The sequence below is a fragment of the Triturus cristatus genome, chromosome 9, assembly GCF_964204655.1.
Source record: "Triturus cristatus chromosome 9, aTriCri1.1, whole genome shotgun sequence".
NCBI lineage: Eukaryota > Metazoa > Chordata > Amphibia > Caudata > Salamandridae > Triturus > Triturus cristatus.
Window position 1 is genome coordinate 660,138,221 of NC_140592.1, and position 19,344 is coordinate 660,157,564.

Below are 19,344 nucleotides of genomic sequence, written 5' to 3' on the forward strand. Positions count from 1 at the left end.
TTTGACGCCCTGGCCACATTCTCTCTCCATGTAATGTGTTATGGTCGTATGTACTGGCTCTATCACAGCTAATGTACATGGCATAACCAACACCTAGTACATCTTCACGAAAAACTCAAAATCAAACAAGGTTATTTCTGGGTTTTGATGAAATTTTTAGCGCGGCGTGCTGTTGCTTTCGCCTGGTGTCGCGACCGAACTGTCACCAGACTTAAGCAGCAGCACACCGAGCTGTGACTGAGTTGAAAGCAGTGAGTGACCTCGGATCTGAGCTGCACGGGCCTCTACTTTTATTGATAGGGAGTGCTACCCAATTCCATTGTTTCATCCATGTGTGCCGAGACACGGTTGCGAGTGGTAGTTTGCCACTGTTTTCTGTGGTGCGATTAGCGACTGAAAAGGGATAGGTGGTGTCTGGGCGGTCGGAGGACCTGGAGGCTAGCAGAAGGGGCGGCTCTTGTAAGGGTGCGAGCCACTAATGCCCTCGCGAAACAGGCGATGCAAACCTGTATAGATGTTTGCCTAATCGGCGCCGTCAGTCCAGCGTCACCTCTGTCTGGACGGGCTCTATGTTCGTCGTGACGCTATCAAGGCAACTTTTGAGTTCACGATGTGTTTCGTGCCTTATTTTGCCACACCCTGCAGTGTATTTGACAGCAATTACTGTATCTAATTTCTACTTGAAATAATTCTCAGCTCGTGTTCTTCGCTTAGGTTTACGTCTGATGTTCACTTTTAAAATCTGTAAAGCAGTATCTCCCTTTAGCTGCCACTGTGCCAAAGTGGAAGAGAAAGAAAGGTAGTTGCGTATTCCAAAAGATCCACGTATCATTGTTTATAGATAATGGTTTTTTTTTGTGGCTACTTGAACAGGTGTCAGCTTTTCATCTGGAGGAGACACTGTAGTAACAGAGATGCATTGCTCAAAATTAAGCGTAGTCTAGGAGCCTCAGTTTATAATGTAGATTTGGCTCCAAAGTGTGCCTTTGCAGGTAGCTGAGATGGCTATTTTAATTTTCAGTTTGCGTTGACTGGACCTTATGACACTACAGGATCCATCTCAGGTCTTAATTGTGTGGTTGCTCAATATTCACCGAACTTTGCAGTCACCGTTTAATCATTTCTGTGTGCAGGGATAGATGTCAAGCAGCCTAAAGCAAAAACCTTCCCACAAGCACTGGCCAGAAGCAATGAAGTAGATGGTATGTGGTTTCTTATGCCTTAGAGCCTCTACCGCTTTCTTCATTCCGAGGGTGTCCAATTCCCTAAATGGGTTAAATGTGTTCAGATTCTTTACTTCTACTGAACATGACTGGGGGTTACACATGTGGGCGCAGGTCAGAGGGTTGGCAGGGGACACTACGAGCAGTTCCTTAAGTGCAGAGGATAGCTAGTGTTGTTAATGAGGTACCTAGGTATCTGCAGAGTGTGGCAGGGGAGGGGGTGAGAAGGCAGCCAGGCCTTCATGTTGTGAGGCCGGTATGCAGTGTGTCAAGGCCTGCACATACACCGGCAGGTACAAGGTGTGCAAGACTTAAATGGACATTGTTGAGCTTTGTGAAAAATATGTCTGGCATTGCTGAGGGTGTGTGCAGCATCACTGAATGTGTGCTGGTCACAGAGGAAGATGCACATAGCATAGATCAGAGCGCGTAGAGTGTGAGTAAGGAAATGGCATGTGTCTTGTTCATGGTGTGCAGCCCCCTGCCCCACCAGAAAAACTCCCTTAATTTCTCTCCTTGTTTCATTGACATGCCAATATTCCTCACGAAGTACCGTTGCCTGCTTGACAATAGTCATTTAACCACAAAATGTCAATCCCTTGCGCCCTGTGATTTCTCAACCATTTCCTCAGCGCCGAAAGCTAGAGAGAAGACAAGCAGTGCATTGTCAGGGAAGTCTTTAGTCACCCCTAAAGTTAACAACTTCCAGAGGAGCACCCAGCAGTGCGAGCAGAGCACATATTCGGGTTCACACACAACAGATTCTTCTTGTCATTCTTCCATAGTCTACAGACCAGTGCAGGTTGTTATTTTAGACATGCTCCATGTCAGGAAACTGCCACTCTGACTGCTCGTCTGACAGACATCATATAATATGTTGCTACCCTGAATTGCTTGTGAAATATGTAGTTCTACTCAGATAAAAACGCAAGCAGTTTTGCTAGGTGAAGGGAAACTCAGGTACAAGGCTTTGACACTTTGATCGAGTGAAGAAGCATGGTTTAGAATGCAGTTCTGGCTGCAATGTGGACAACCTGATAATCCACATCTGCATTGGCATAGCATGGTGCACATAGCATGTCAGCCAATCAAGTATGTACATTCTCACACACTAGGTATCCCTGTCACATTAGCCTTCCTAAATAAGTAGGCACACAAAGCTGAAATATGCTCAAATAACATGTTTAATGTCCAACTAAAAACAGCTTAAACATTTTTTTCCAGATTTTTTTTTTTAAATATTCAGAACATTCAACTACAGTGATTGGAAGGGCGGCGAGTGCCATCAAAAGTACAATACCAGATAATCAATGAAGCGGAAAAAGCAGAAGCAATGAGAAAAGTACAACCTTGCATTACGAAATAAACAGGGTATGCTTACGTTTTATGTCCCTTTTTAAAACCAACATTATTTATGCAAGTTCCTGCAGTGATCTTGTCGGACTGCTGGGTGGCTTGTTTCTTTTCTGTGGTGTTTCGGCATGTTCTTTCATAGTAGACAATCACAATTTTTTTTCGTTGATTCTAGCAAAACAAAATCTTTGCTTGTTTTAAAAAAAAGTCCAGTGGCTATCAGAGAAGCAAACGAAAATCACAGTTTTCTTTCATTAGAAGATCTGTAAAGTCCTACATTTATGAACAGTTATTTTGTTTAGCCTTTTGGTGGCCCTCCTTTCTGCACCAATATTGCCATTACCGTTTGACGCGCCGGCCAGCTGAGTTGCGCCCACTCTTGCGGTACAGCGACTGCTTTTCTTGGTTCAGTGGGCAGTACTTCAGGGTATGAGCTCTGTCGCCAGTGGCTCCGCACAGTGGGCAGGTATACTTGCGCAGCACAGGACATATAATGGTTCCGTCGCTCTTCTTGAGCATATGGGATGAGTAGACATTCTTTGACTCACCATTATGCTTGCAGAAGTTACATAGGCCGCCAGGTGAATTGGGCAGCATTGATGCACAAGCACCCATTGTGTCACCCTGACCATCACTGCTGCTGTCGCTGCAACTGATGTCACTTGCTTGTCGGAAAGACATATCCAGGCTGGTTGGCGAGATACGCCCAGAGGTAGTGTCCAAGTTGTTGTACTGGTCTTCCCATTTGTTTCTACTTTCTTCAATTATGGCTGCAACAACATTGGAGAGTTGCAAGTAGTCCCGCCACATGTCAAATTCAGGCATTGGTGCTATTGAACAAGACACACCACTCGCTGGCGAGAGAGGCATCCTGGTAAGCTGAGCAATACCAGCTGCAAACAGTGAGACAGTCTTGGAAAAGCTCAAATATATAGTTACCAGGCTGAAAAAAGACAACTTGCAGAGAGGGTGGGGCTTAGAATTTAAAGGGACAAAACCTCATCTTCTAAACTTCCTAACAGTGAATGGGAACAGGGCCTGTTTCTCAGAGAGGCTGTAATACACCTGGCTGGGGTTGTGTGCTGAAACCACAATCCAAAGAAAAAGCAGAGGAATAGAGAAAATGTTATGTGTTTTTATTTATCTATAAAGCACTTGTTTACCCAAAATAATTATAGTGTTGAACTGAATTGAGGAAAAGGAGCAGAAAAGAACATAGGGAATGTGGGAACAAACGAACGAGGAGGTTTACAAAATAGGAGAACAAAACCAACCTCTACAATGTCCATGAAATCAGAAATACAAGCTTACATTTTTCAATACCTAAACATTGTGTTATGTATCAATTTGGTTTCCTATAAAAATAAATCTGCATTTCATTTTCTGTAACATTTATATTGGTTTGCATTAAAGGAGGATAACTAGCGACCTAGAGACACCTTTCAAGATACGATTGAAACCTTCACTAGTGCTCAGCTGGTCACCATTAATGACTGGTTCAGGGCACACAGGGGCTACCCAGCCCACAGTTGGAACTGGAGTTGCTGTGACCTTATGTATTGCTCTCATTGCTGCATGGGAGGTATCCCCCTTGCTGCCCATCACCCAGGTCTCCATTTAGTGCTGGTATCCGGCTCTCTGCCACATGAAATGGTATGGCACTGTTACGGGGGTGACCCCACCTTTGGCATATGAGATGTGGCTGTCGGAGACGGCAGGCATTGCAGGGTTCCGTGCTTGGGATCTCATCGGCATTTGAACGCTCGGGATGTCTGGGAGATGGAAGCATGCGATCGTTCAAAGAGTTTGCACTCCTCATAGTTCTTTAGATTCTTTCAGCTGCGCCATGGAGAGCTACAGGGACAGACTGGGTTCCCTCCCAGAATGTAATCCTCTAGAATGCAAGTTGGTAATGGAGCACCTGGGTAGAGGGGGCGTCTTGTGCCTCTATAAATCATTGCTTGTTCATATGCCCGACCCCCTGCTGGCCCTTACGACGTGATGGGAGGAGGATGTTGGGGACTCTTGATCATGATGAGTGGATGGAAGTGAAAATTGCATCCAGAATGTTGGTTATTTCTTTGTGCCTTCGTTTAATACAGGTTAAGTACTTCCACTGGATTTATTGCTCCCCAGCAACGCTCTGGCAGATGGGTCTCGACCGGGGCCAGAGTGTCTCCAGTGCCAGCACTCTCTGGGCTCTCTACCATGTTTTACGGGACTGCCCAATCACCCTGGGGTACTTTCAAGAGGTAATTTGGCAGGTGGTGGGCCGGTCACTAACTTTGAAACCCAAAAGGTCTGGCGGATCATGTCAATGTATCGGGCTTCACCACGCACGCCAGGGAGGTACTGACATGGGTTAACCCTAAATCTTCTTATACACTGGTACAATTAGATGCAGACAAGAATGGCCGTCATGTGATTTCCAGATGCCAGGGGAGGGGAGTCGACCTGATTGTAGTTAATATCTATGCCCCTAACTGTGATTGCCCCGAGTTCTTCACAGCGCTTGCAAGGGTGGTGACTAGATTTCCAGATGCACGGTACCTTTGGGGTGGGGATTTTAATTTGGTCAGGAACCCAAATTTGGACAGGTCTGGGGGCCCGGTGAGGAGACCTACAGCAGCGGCTAGGGTGCTTGAGAGCGCTATGGTGGGCCTGGACCTTTGTGATGTATGGCGTATACGACACCCTAACAAGGGTGGATACACGCACTACTCCGTCTACCACAACCTGCACACTCGTATAGATTATTGGTTGGCCTCTTCTGTGCTCATGGGGCAAGTACGGGAATGTACATTACTGCCACGTACTCTTATCGGACCACTCTCCTCTGTTGCTGGTTCTTACCACGCCTAAGAAGGCGTTTCCTCCATTTACTTGGCGTTTTCCCCCTTATTCCCTGTTAGACCCTCTTTTCAAAGCAGAATTGGCAGAAGCCATAGAAACCTTCTTTCCCATAATTGTAGGGTCAGTGGACAGCTGCCAAGTGGTGTGGAAAGCCTTCAAAGTATATATTCGAGGCGTGAGCATGGCAAAACACTCGGGGGTGCTCCGCTCGATCCGTGGTAGGTTATCCACACTGGAGCGTGAACTGAGTACTTTGGAACAACATCAGGTAGCGAGTCCGGACGATGCTATTGCGCAGGCGATCAAAGACAAGTTGGGGAAATACCAGGCAGCTGCAGACAGAGAACTGACACATCTAGGCAAATATGCTACAGCGCGTACCTATGGGGAGGGTGATAGGCCTGGCTCGGTCTTGGCCCAGGTACTGAAGGCGAAGCGCGGTAGGACGCTGATTACTGAGCGTAAATGGGAGGAGGGGGAGATACTGGTTGACGAAGCGGATATAGCAGATAGGTTTAAACGTTACTATGGGGAATTATACACATCCCGGGCATCGGGTACGGAGGAACAAATCCTTGACTATCTCGAACATATTAAATTGCCCTTCCTCACGAATACACACCGGGAGTTTCTCATGCGACCCATTGGGAAAGATGAAATATTATTGTCTCTGTCTGGTATGAGATCAGCTTGCCTTCAGAAAAGCTTCTGTCATGACTGGCCACCATGTTTAATGCAGTAGCTCAGTGAAGTGTTTTCTGCTTCAAAACAAGCTACCAAACAGAAGATTATTTTTGAAAAACAGTCAATGTCCCTTACATGCTAGGAGATTTCTCCTAGTGGATGGGGGTCATTTTGTCCCTTTGCTGCTCAGGCCTCCAAGGCTTTCTCTGGCAGTCTTGAAGAGGAAAACATTATATTGTAACATCTTCCCTAAGTAGGATGCACGGTTGAAGGTACCTTAACCATCTGCCTAAAGTCGTCAGGTTTTGTGCAAATGTTTCTGCTAGCATAGCCAGTGGAGGTTCTATCTGCAGGAAAATGGTTGCTCACCTGACTCTAAATAGAACAGGCAGACTGCAAGTTCGGAGGACAGAGTACCGTGCCACAAACATGGTGGAGTACCTTGTCCACCAGATTATAAATAAGGCCATACATTTTGTGGAAGCCTTTGGAATTTTCCAATTTCTTAAAAAGATTTCAGATCCACTTCTTGAACCCATCTCAAGTACAGATCATGGTAAAGGCCATGGTGGCATTCGAGTTGAGCCCTCTCACAGGCAGCTCAGTTGCTAGAGAACCAGGGTAGGTGGTTGAATGATTATTTCCTGTACCACCCACCACCAAGAAAGAATATTGATTGACGTCATAGATGCTTCCGACTCTGAGGTGATCCTAAAAATGCTTTGATTGCAAAAGCAAAATCTCTTGAAAGATTGGCAGCAAACACTTACCTTCTTAAACTTATATTGGCAACGATGCAATGATCTAAATCAAAAAACCGTGTCTATAGGCCTCATTACGAGTTTGGCGGCCTTACTGCCATTCCGCAGCGGTCCCAAGAAGTCCACGGCTGTCTCCCACCCACTGTATTACAATGTCACCGCTTGGCCAGCAGTGGTGTTTCTGACGTTGGGTAATATTTTTTCATGTGTCGTCATTTTGACTGCACAAGTGTTAAATGTACACATATGCATGACGTGAAAAAAAAACATACTACGCGTACTTTCCCATTGCCGGAGTCCGGACCATATGTGCCCAGTCCATTCAATAGGTAAATAGTGCAAAATGGACTTACCTGGATTTCGGCGCCAACAGGGTTGTTTTCTTCGGGGTCAAGATGCTGCTGTAAATGGCCCTGGAGGAAGGGATTCATTTGGGAGACTGAAGGGAAGAAAAGGAAATGGGTAAGTATTGTACCCCAATATCTTCGAATCCTGTCTGTGAATGGCTGGTGGTGTCGGTGGGACTCTGGCAGTTTTTCCTTCAACAGACCGCCAACATCGTAATTCAGCGAGCGTACCGCCAACTCTGCGGAAGGGAATCCTACACCGCTTCTACGGCCCTTATGTCAGTGATTGACTGTCGACCTACAGTTGTTATATACTGTGTGAAAGTTTCCACTGTCATAAGTGTTAATTAGTGTTTTGGTTTTCAGTGCTTTTTTATGCATTGCAAAGGGTATTTTCCTGCATTTTCTCAGCTTCTGAAAGCCTTAGTTAATAACTTTTATATTGGGTGGTGCCACATCAATTGCAGCGGATTGTGTTTTTCCAGTGTTTACAAAATAAGTCCACATGCTGAACTTATATCTGTAGCAGAAACATATCTAACATCTGGTGATGAGTAGTTAACTGTTCGAGATCCTGAACTGAGAGGGTAAGTTAGCTACGGACATGGAGGGATGCATAATTCCATCAGGGGCGGTAGGAGATAAAACAGAACTAGAGCTTGCAATGGATGTATGACGTTACAACGCACACTTTTACAACGCATGCACTTACAACGCATTTTTTACAACGCATAATCCATTACAACGCACTACACTTACAACGCATGACACTACAACGCATTTTTAAAAACTACCTTTACAACGCATACCATTACAACGCATAATATTACATTGCATTTAAGGTAAGTATTAGATAGTATAGGGGTAAAAATTACTTTTCTAACTCCAGGGGGTGCAACAGTAGGGTAAATGTTGGATAGTATAGGGGTAAAAATTACTATTCTAACTCCAGGGGGTGCAACAGTAGGGTAAGTGTTGGATAGTATAGGGGTAAAAATTACTATTCTGTTGGATAGTATAGGGGTAAACATTACTATTCTAACTCCAGGGGGTGCAACAGTAGGGTAAGTGTTGGATAGTATAGGGGTAAAAATTACTATTCTAACTCCAGGGGGTGCAACAGTAGGGTAAGTGTTGGATAGTATAGGGGTAAAAATTGCTATTCTAACTCCAGGGGGTGCAACAGTAGGGTAAGTGTTGGATAGTATAGGGGTAAAAACTGCTATTCTAACTCCAGGGGGTGCAACAGTAGGGTAAGTGTTGGATAGTATAGGGGTAAAAATTACTATTCTAACTCCAGGGGGTGCAACAGTAGGGTAAGTGTTGGATAGTATAGGGGTAAAAATTACTATTCTAACTCCAGGGGGTGCAACAGTAGGGTAAGTGTTGGATAGTATAGGGGTAACAATTACTATTCTAACTCCAGGGGGTGCAACAGTAGGGTAAGTGTTGGATAGTATAGGGGTAAAAATTACTATTCTAACTCCAGGGGGTGCAACAGTAGGGTAAGTGTTGGATAGTGTAGTGTAATATTATGCGTTGTAATGGTAGGCGTTGTAATGGAATGCGTTGTAAAGGTAGTTTTTAAAAATGCGTTGTAGTGTCATGCGTTGTAAGTGTAGTGCGTTGTAATGGATTATGCGTTGTAAAAAATGCGTTGTAAGTGTAGTGCGTTGTAACAGTTGCGTTGTAAAGGTTGTTCCCCGCTTGCAACTAGTGTTTCCATCTGAAATGCTGACCTGCACCTGTAAACCGCATAGTATTGCTACTGGAATGCACTATGACTTCCAATAGTCTGTTTCAACCATCTCCTGTGAACAAATCATCGGTACCTTCTAAATTTAAAATGTATAATGTTTCTATTGCGCGTCTTATGAAAAGCACACACCAACAATAAAAAGCACTAGTTAAGAAGTTTATTTTACATTTTTTACTAACAGGCTTTGGGGATGGGACATCAGTCGCTCTCCTGCTGATTCCGAGCCCCTTCTCTGCAGGAGTCTACATTTCATCTAGTTAGCATCACTAAAGGTGAAAAGGTGTTTCTAAAATAGAGTATAGCAGGTCATCATCTATGCTGCTGCTCCTCCATCCTATTTCCCTTGTAACAAACACTGGCCCCACACAGGCATCTTGCACAGTTTTTGTGGACAGTGTGCAGGGCAGATCAGGTGAATCTAGCCCGGTCATGCTCAAGGCTTCTTATGAGGGCTGGCTATTGCCTGATCAGGGAAACATCGTTTACAACGCGGGGATTACATCGCGATGCCATTACATCGCGATGCCATTACATCGCGGTTTTTACAACACAAGTCGTTACAACGACTTGCGCTAGGTGGCGCTCTAGGACAAGGAATAGTATAATTTACTATCCAACACCTTCCCTACTGTACGTAGACTGGAGTTGGAATAGTAAATTATACTACTCCTAAGTCCTATTCCTTGTCCTAGAGCGCCATCTAGCGCAAGTCGTTGTAGCGACTTGTGTTGTCAAAACCGCGATGTAGTGTACCGCGATGTAAATGTATGCGTTGTAACGTCATACATCCCCTGATCAGGGTGATATTTCCAGACAGACCTCCTTGGAACACCTTGGAATTTATTAAACCATTAGAGAAGGGGCTTGCGCTTGAAACATAGGAGCATATACATAACGCTGAATGCTGGTTATATTTTATTTTACGGACAGACAACATTGCAGAAGTAACAGGATGTGCACAGTGAAATCTTTTCTAGTTCCTTGTAAGTGTTGCACTTTTGTTTCAGTCAGCAACATCAGAGGTCTGGAAAACGTATAATTACCTCCTTGTAAGTCTTCCTCGCCACATAATTAACGATGTGAGCTTCAGCTCCACACCAGAACCCTCCAAAGCAAAAGTTAGCCTCCCATGCCTCCCATCCCTTCCCAACATGGCCGAACCCTATCACCCTTGACCTCTATAAGAGGCGGGCCGGCCCAACCCTCAGCCTGATTTTTTCGTTCCGCGCTGACTCTCCAGATGCGCTCTCAGGTAAGTGGTTCCTGCTGTAGCAGGCACATGGGTCCAGGGTTGGTGGTCCTGCTCTAGCGGGCCTGTGGGATCTGGAACCCTTCCCCCCTTCCTTCCCCCGGTATCCTGTCAGGGCCGGTTACGCTCTGCCTTAGCGAGCCAAGGGTTTGCGGGGGGAGGGCCGGGGTGGTCTGGGGCTCTGCCTAGCGGCCCCTTCTGACCCCCGTCTGTGTAGACACTGTGGTTTGGGTACATTGTTTGTGCCTGGGCCTCCCAGCGGTTGCTCCTTTGATCTGGAGTTTGTTTCCATACTCAGAGGGGTTGTGAGCGGGACGGCCTTCCCCGAGTCCCCAGGTTCCCGCACTGGGGGGGGGCGACCCTGCGAGGGAGGTGCCGCTTGTTTGGTCTGGTTCGACCGGGCAAATTTGCTCTGGCTATTGGCATGGGTGTTGGGCAAGGGGGCCCTGCAGACCGTTCTACGGTCCCCAGTTGCGCCCCCCTTTTCCTGATTTCAATTGCGTAGCCCGTTGGGGCCTCACTGCGGCCGATGCTGTTTTGGTCCCGAGGGGCTGGCATTCGACGCAGGCAGCAGCGGGGCTCTGCTTCCTTTTTGAGTTGTTTCCAAGCTCCTTGGAGCTCAAGGGCTTACCTGCTTGACACCGGGGCAGGTACTGTTCCCGGCGCAGGCTTGTGCCTTCCGTGCTTCTTCTGTGGGCCCCTGGCCGCTCCTGCGGGTATTCCTATGGGGCAAGGTGCACCTTTTGGCCGTGTTTCTTGTCCAGCCTCCGAGGGGCGGGGACGGGCTCGTCCGGCTTCCTGCGCGGCTGTTTTCTCACAGGTGCAGGGCTCTCTGTCGGAGTGCTGGTTTACTGTGTTCGCACGCTGTCGTCTCTGGTCGTGTTGTCTCGGTATTCCGTGTGCAGCCGACGAGATGGCTCAGTGTGCTAAGGGCTTCCTACTGACGTCTGCCTCTGACATGCTGATCAGGGTTCATGCCCTGGGAGGGTAGTCGCAGCCTGTTACCTTTTCGTCAAAGTACTTACGGCTGGCCTCCCTGTTTAGGGCTGGGTTTCCGCCTTGCACTTCCACCTCCCTTTTCCTCTGCCGGGGTTTGGTGGCCGATCGCACCCAGCCCGGTTGTGGTGGGCTGTGGTCAAGAGGTGCGCTACTGTGCATTTATTTGTTTGTTATTAGGCCTGCGAGCGGCCGGGTTGAGCGTGGCTTCCATGCCCTAAGTGGGGGCATGAGATGCCGCCTACAGTCTGTAGGGTCGTATGCTTCTGTATCGGTGTTCTGGACATGTCATTGCTGAGTTGCCTCTATGTTGGCAAGTTTGCTATTGAGTGGTCACGTTTATGAACGATTCAGTTTATGTCTATCTGCTTCTGGGTGCGACACCGGTGTACCTTCCTCCCACCTCGGTGGCCACTATCTGTCCCCCGGGGCTTTCTGGGCCTGCCTTTGACCCTGGGTCTCAGTGCTGGCTCTGGGTCAGCGAGCGCTCCCCCACAGTGTGGCTTCCCGGTGTCGCGGGCTGTCTCGGTGGGGCCAGGTTGTGGCACTTGTTTTCCCTTGAGGCTTGCTCCTGTTGGCTTCCCCTCTGCTGCACTATTGTTGCCGGCGCCCTCCTCCCGCCCCCTGGCTGTCCGTCTCTCCGGCCGTTGGTGCGGCACCCTGAGCCGTGGGGTCCAGAGGCCCTATGGGTTTCTGGTGGCGGGGAGGTTTGGTTTTCCTACGGGCTAGGGTGCGCTGTTCCTCGTTTCCGGCTCCTGTCTTATGCCTCGCCTCCTGGTGTGGCTCTGTTGGCTGGCATTCGGGCTCTTCTTGTGCATGGCCTTTCATCCCGTTCCTGTTTCTCGTTGGGGTGCCATGGTGCTTTGACTCACTGGTCTGTCTTGTGCCTCTGGCGGCACAGGCTCTCACGGGACAAGGGTTCAAGGAATTGCTAAGGGTCCCTAGGTCAGTGGTCTTTATGCCTGTGTCCATACTGCCCTGATCGTTTCTGCTCTCGTCTCACGCTTGTCCTTTCAAGGTGTCACATGGTGGTATTGGTTCTTGCAGTCCTTTTGGCGCTCTGTTGGGGGTCGGTCTTTTGCCTGTCCTCGCGTCCTGAGTGACCTCTGCTCGGAATTGTGGATCCTGCCTCCTGCCTTGCCACCCTACTGCCGCCTTTTTTCAGTTGTGGGGCTCACCTGCTCGTACCCGGTGGCGGTTGATCGTTGATCGGGCTGCGGCCTTTTGGTTGCGTCTGCTGTGTCTTGTCGGGGAATCGGCTTTCGCCTTTGCTCTGGCTGGTCGAGTTGCCTGTGCTTGCTGTGGCACTGTTAGCTGTCTTTCGGGTTCTCCCGTGTTTGACTGGGGGCCTGTTCCCCTTCCACTCTTGGTCTCAGCCTGTTTCGGGGTGAAAGCATGCTATTCTGGTGCCAGGCGCTCCCCCTTGGTTTGTCCTCTGCCCCACTGGTTTTCGGGTCCCGTCTGGGTCCCGTGGTTGGGGGTGTTGATGTTGCTTCTACTTCTACCTGCTTCATTAATCATGTGGCGAGGAAGACTTATGAGGAGGTAATTCCACGGTTACTTACCGGTAATCTTCATTACTCCGAGTATAGTCTTACTCGCCACATGAGTTCCCTTCCCATCCCTCCCTCCCAGTGTTGCTATCGGCTTCATGTTTCTGCTTGGTAGTTCTCAGGCTGAGGGTTGGGCCGGGCCGCCTCTTATAGAGGTCAAGGGTGATAGGGGTCGACCATGTTGGGAAGGGATGGGAGTCTTGAGAGGCTAACTTTTGCTTTGGAGGGTTCTGGTGTGGAGCTAAAGCTCACTTCGTTAATCATGTGGCGAGGAAGACTATACTCGGAGTAATGAAGATTACTGGTAAGTAACCGAGGCATTAATGTGTCCATTGCCCCATTTTTACTAGGCCACCCATCAAAGATGAATGTATTGCTTATATTCCCGGCGTAATGAGTCCTGTGCATGAAAGTTGTAGACGCAGCAATAAATGAAGCTGCCAAATCATGGAGGCTGCACTTTTACAACTTTGACACCAGAGGGCGCTAACGCATTATAAGTGAAGCAAAATATCAGCGCACCTTGGTTTTTAGATCTCGCCTGCAACAGCGTATGAGCTCTCGCTTCCACGCACTATTGTTTGCAAGAGGTTAGCAGCCCGCCCGTTGCTTAACATTAGTTGGCTTTATTGTCACTCTTATTTGCTGCCTTTCTAATTTCCCAGGTCATGCTGGCTTAACTACCTCGCCTTCCAACCAGAGTATGGAACACGTTTTGATTACTTCATCTTGATTGCTGTCCTCCCACTGATTTTGCTGTGATTGAGGTACTAGTTTTATTATTCTCTTTCTCCTGTCGTCCTCCTGCCATTTGTAGTTCTGTTTTACTATGCCACACACACTTCAAAGAAACCCTTTTCTCCTTTGCAATCAATGTTTATTGTCATAACAGATGTTATTTGAGTTTATTGTGACATTTGCATTTTCACAAAGTCCTACATGGGCGCAATTGCTTTCTTTATGTGATAGGATTTTTTGGCAAATGTCATATTTTTTTTCTTTTTCACGCGAAAGGAGATTAACTGATTTTCTCACAATTACAGGGTGTTGCACAGACCTAACAAGCATTGGCAAACGCAATATGTCTCGCCTTTGAGACAATTGGTTCCTGCTATTACCTTTTGTTCATTCTGTACAAGCATGGACATTGATGACTTAGGCAATGATTGTAGCCGGCATGGCTGCTTTGAAGCATGGCTACAAATAACATAAACAAAGGACTATGATGCATCCAGCACTAATGCACTTGAAAGAAAATGGCTCATTAGCCCTGACTCCATCATGGCGCTTTTTAAAATTAATTTTAGCCACACTACAAAGTATACGCGCTGCTTTTAGCATGGCTACAAAACATTGCAAAAGCCAATACCTCTCATAACGAGACCTATAGGCTTTGTCAATGCTTACTACTAAAAAGAGGATTTCCTACAGGTGGGTTCTTATTGGGTTACAAGCTGGAAGCCTAGTGATTTTCAGTCTGCGTATTTCTGGTACCCCAACTTATTTGATGCCAGAGAGGCAAACACTTTACTTCCGTACAGGGAACATGAAACGAAAATCATAACCTTCTAGGGGCTTCTGTTCCTTGATCGTACGCTGTCACAGTAAAGGAGAATTTGAGCATGCAAATACATACAGAATAATTTGGACAATAAGTTCATCTGATTTGCAACCCAGGCTAGTGCCCTTCTTCATCTCAAAACACATTCAGGCAGTGTTAAGGCTTTGTATCAATGACCGTTAACTGAACTGTAATTATTATCAAAAAATGATACCCCTTTTCCATGAATACTGGTCTTACCGGATCAGGTAATATGCAGCAAGCTGGACTTAATGGGGTTATAAAATAAAGTCCAAAGGGTGATTTGAAAACTGTGTTCCACACTTGTTTTGGACACTATGAGACTATGCCAATGTCCTTTGGGCTCTGTAATGTCCCAACACCATTTCTACAGTTTTGGTATCTTGGATTAATATGCCACCGTTAGATGCCATAATTCCTGCAGGAGACAACAACACAATAGACTGCCTATAAATATTCTAAATGGCACCTTACAAAAGACTGCTGTGTACAGTCAGAACAATGTTAGGTCAGAGCAAATCCAAATATGCAACACAGTTTCACAAATCCCATATAAACAGATTTAAATAATATTGTGATGAGTTTTCAGCTTCTTGATGCACATTTGAGATAACGCCTCAATTTAGAAAGATTATCTAAATAATCAGTTATTAAAAGGAGCATAACTTCTGGGATCTGAGAAACCTCAATTGACTGAGCTCTGGTAGTAAAAGTTTGATCCTCTGTTTTGTACCATTTACAAAACAAGAGAAAATTGACATTTTCTTCTAATTGCCTAGCCCGACGAAGACATAATACATTCAGAGTAGCTGCTTTTTTTCTGTGCTGTTTGCCAAAGATGATGAACAAGGTAGCTGACTTAGCCTCAGTTTTGTACCAAGTATCTCTCAATGACATTCGAGCCAGTTCCAAACAATGTTTTGTATCATTAGAAGATTAAATAAGTATATCATTGTGCATTGAGATTTTATTGCTAAAGGTTTCGATTAAACTGTTATGTAGACTAAAATTCCTCTAGGTATTTTTTAGTAGTTTAATAGTATCTGTAGGAAGTTTCGTAGGGTCACTAAACCAAGCACTCCTATGCAGGTTGTAAAATAGCTTTTTATGATAAGCAAGCCAAAAAATGTACCCATCTTTTTAGTTTAAATCCTTCATCAACACAAAATACCTCAGAGGTGGGGACCTACTAGTCCAAAATCTAACACAACAGATTGCAGTTAATAACACCTTAGTCAACCCCACAAATACTTTCAATAAAACGGTTTCCAGCAAGAGTTAAACGCTCTATATCCCTATACGTCTGCTTAATGAATATTGTCTTAGCGACATATTTGGAAACATGTACCCTTATCGGTGCCTTGAGCAATAAGGCTCCGATCTTATTAACAAGTTTAAGGATAGCCTCGGTATTTTTTACCAAAGACAAGGGTCACCTTGCTAGCCTTTTTCTTTCATTCCCTGTTACTTGAAATGAGTAGCTCACAATTAGTCCTACTTTGATTCTTTTTTACATTGGGCTGTGGCTGAGTATTTAATGTTTGCCAGAGCACCTCCTGTGATTAGCCTCCGTAGACTTGGATTTACAAAAAAATAATTTTAGACTGTAAATTAAAATGACCTAGTAGGCATTGCAAGGCATTCACTATATCATCAGAAAATAATAATGGTGGCTCTTAGCATATTGGTGGGACATCAATTCTTTTCTTTCTAGAAACAGAATTAACAGACAAGATAGAAAAAAGTGGGGCTAAAATGCACTCTTGGCATACACTGCTACCAACTTCAAACTGCTCTGTCTTCTTGCTGCTATTTCCCATACACATAACAGCGCCGTTACTAATATACATTATACATTTAAGCAGTTTAATAAATCCTCTTCAATACCGAAACCATGTAGGGGTGCCACAGATTGCTCCTATTGACCACACCAAAGTCTGGTTTAATAGCAGTGAAGACCAAAACCATCTTGTGTCCTTCCAAATGGTCAACCTGGTTTTGGGCCTGAAACCCATATTGATGGGATGCAAGAATGTTTTTCAAGTTGAGTCTGTCATGTAGTCTGACATAGAACACAGACCCAAAGAGTTTGGCCTGTGAGCATAGGGAAAATGGCTGGTAAGAGTCCATGTTAGACATATTTATTGTTTGATACCTCATATCAACAGTTCTTGACAAACATGCAGTAAGACGTCGTACAAATAGAAACTGGGCTTTTGGTCTGTCAGCTTCACCCATTGGCTTTTATGTGTGTTTCATGGTTTGCATTTGCTTGCATGTGTTTTCCAACAAGTCCACTGTATTGTGTGAACAATTACACTGACTCAGCTAGCTGGTAATGTATGCTAATGTGTGTGCTTTGAGGAATTTAGTTCGCTAAAACATTGACATTTTTAATGCTGATTCATGCCTTTTTTCTGTTTAGAAATTGTGTGGTGAGTGTTTGTGAAGTTAGGGTGAAACCAGTCTTGGATGTGTTCCGGTTCAGAGAGGACCTGGTTTGGCAGTTTGGGCTGAACTGCTCCTATTGGAGCTGGACCAAAACTGATTGACAAATGACTGGGTCTAATCTGAGGTGGCATGATGAGCAAAATAAATGATGAATTGGGATGTGGCCAGAGTAATTACCAGTGACTGAGATTAATTTATGTATTCCACCCATCACATTTTTGTTTTCTTGAGCACGTATACATTAAACATCATAAAGACACAGTGCTAGTCACTAATTGCACTTGCATATTTATGTGTTTTAATTTGCTGTCATCATAAAATGTTGTACGATTTACAATTTTTGTGTTCACAGATTAAGTAGGTGCATGCACTTTTTCTTTTTTAAAGATGCAATGAAAATACTGGCCAGTATCTACTATGCAGTAATTTGTTGTGTACCCCTTTTAAGTTCACCATTTACAATGCAAACTTCATCTTCTGTCTCCTTTTCATAACATTCGTCTTCTGTGAGGAAACAGCTTAACTAATTGAAGACCACCTCCTTCAATTAGAAAAGTGGGTAAACCTGCGGATCTATGTAGCACCTATAGGGCCATTTCTCTCATAACTCGAGAGACAAAAATCTTGGGCAAAGTATTTGCGAATAGCCTGTTACGAGTAATAACGGCACTTGTACACCCCGTCTAATCTGGTTTTATGCCTGGGAGGAGAACCAGCCTGAACCTCCGACGACTGTTTGGATGCCTTGCAAGGAGGGCCATTATCACAACACCGGCTGTGGTTCCCTACTTGGACGCGCCCAACGCATTTGTCTCATTTGTATGGCCCTATCTGTTTCAAGTCCTAGAGATGTTGAAGGCAGGACCATGATACTTGAAGTGGGTTAAATTACTCTACTCCCCTTACATGCGTTAGAGTCAACAGCGAATACTCCATTACATTCTTTTCACATGGGGCACTAGACAGGGCGCCCGTTATCACCTATGTTAATTGCCTTGGCAATGGAACCCATAGCATGCTGAGTGGAGATCTCCTGATAAGTGGTTTGCAGTGGGATAGGACTGGGTAGAGAAAATCTTACTACATGCTGACAATATCTTACTATACATTTCCAAACCTGAACTCTCCGTTGATAGGATCATTCAAGTTATACAGATATTTAGGAAGTATAGTGGAGTCCGCATTAATTGGTCAAAATCTGTCCTTCATCCACTTGCAACGTGGAAACCTGCCCTGCCGCTTAGTGGTGACCTAAAAATATCCAGACACGGTTTTCAGTACTTAGGGCATCACGTTGTCCGCTCTCCCTAGAATTTCCTTAGGGATAACATATGGTATGTTAGAGAAATTTAGAAAGTATGCTGCCCACTGGCAGACATTGCTGCTCTCACTGCTGGATAGGGCAGCTTAATATAAAATGGTACTCCTACCGAAATTCCTGGATGTGTTACAAAACACACCTTGCGTCATTTCAGGTAGTTTCTTCCAAAGTGTAGATCTCCTTACTGAGACGGCTCCTCTAGAGCTGTGGCTCCCCGAGGTTTGCTTTGACTAAGCTTACCAGAGGTATGAGGGTGGGATAGCCGTCCCAGACCTCTGACGGTACTATTGGGCTGCCCAACCAGTGGTAGTTAATGACTGGATATTTACATGAACCATCTGTGAGTGGAGGCAGGGCACTTATAGGGCCCGGATGCTAAATGGCAGCTCTATATCAGCAAAAAAAAGCATAGCACACTGGTGACATATAATAGAGTAGTACTCCAGGTATGGGATAAGGCTCTCCGTTAGAAGGGGTGGTTTGGGAATATAATGGAAAGCTCCTCACTACGGCACTCCTGGAGTCTACCTGAGGAATGGGAATGATCTGGTTTTCAGCCTTGGGATCTAGTTTGGATCAGCGCTCTGAGAGATGTTTGGGCAGGCACTGCCATGATAGAGTTCCGAGCGCTTAGAGTAGAATACATATTGCCCTAGGGGGAGGTCTTCCGATACTTGCATCTCCGGCATGAATTATCTTAAGATATTCTGGAAGGCTTCCAGTAACCGGAGGCCAGTCCGTTAGAGGATAGAGGGCTGGAGGAGTACCTAAGATGCATGGCGATATCTCTCATTTATAAAAAGCTTATGAATAATATACTGGATGCCCTAGAGGCATTGACGGAGCAATGGGAACGAGATCTCTGGCAACTTACTGACGACAAATGGACTCTGGCTCTCTTGAGTCCTAAGGAAGTGGCTATTAAGATGTGGTAACGCCTAGATCAGTTAAATATTCTGCATAGGGGGAGCGCTAGGTGGCGCTAGCCAAGATGGCCGCGCTTAGGTGAGGCTCCTGGATGCTTGACCCCTCGCATCCGTCCTCTATCCGCTGTGGCTGTCCCAGGTGTCCCCTGCTGACCGCCGAGTGCTGAGGAGCTGCTGCCCCGTCCCTGGTGCGATTTTCGGCCGATTCCTTGCAGCCGGAGCCGCGCTACACAGCCTGTGAGCTGCGCCGGTAGCTGAGACGTGCCCACCTGATCCCGAAGACGGC

The 19,344-nt window shown here is 45.9% G+C and overlaps 1 protein-coding gene across 1 annotated transcript; it reads right to left on the bottom strand.

The window, feature by feature from the left end:
• Window positions 1-2,617: 2,617 nt before the first annotated feature.
• NANOS2 (nanos C2HC-type zinc finger 2) lies at window positions 2,618-3,463 on the bottom strand. The gene has a single exon (XM_085627974.1). It carries the CDS (start codon window positions 3,444-3,446, stop codon window positions 2,916-2,918), a length of 531 nt encoding a protein of 176 aa, XP_085484100.1. The 5' UTR covers window positions 3,447-3,463; the 3' UTR covers window positions 2,618-2,915.
• Window positions 3,464-19,344: the final 15,881 nt, after the last annotated feature.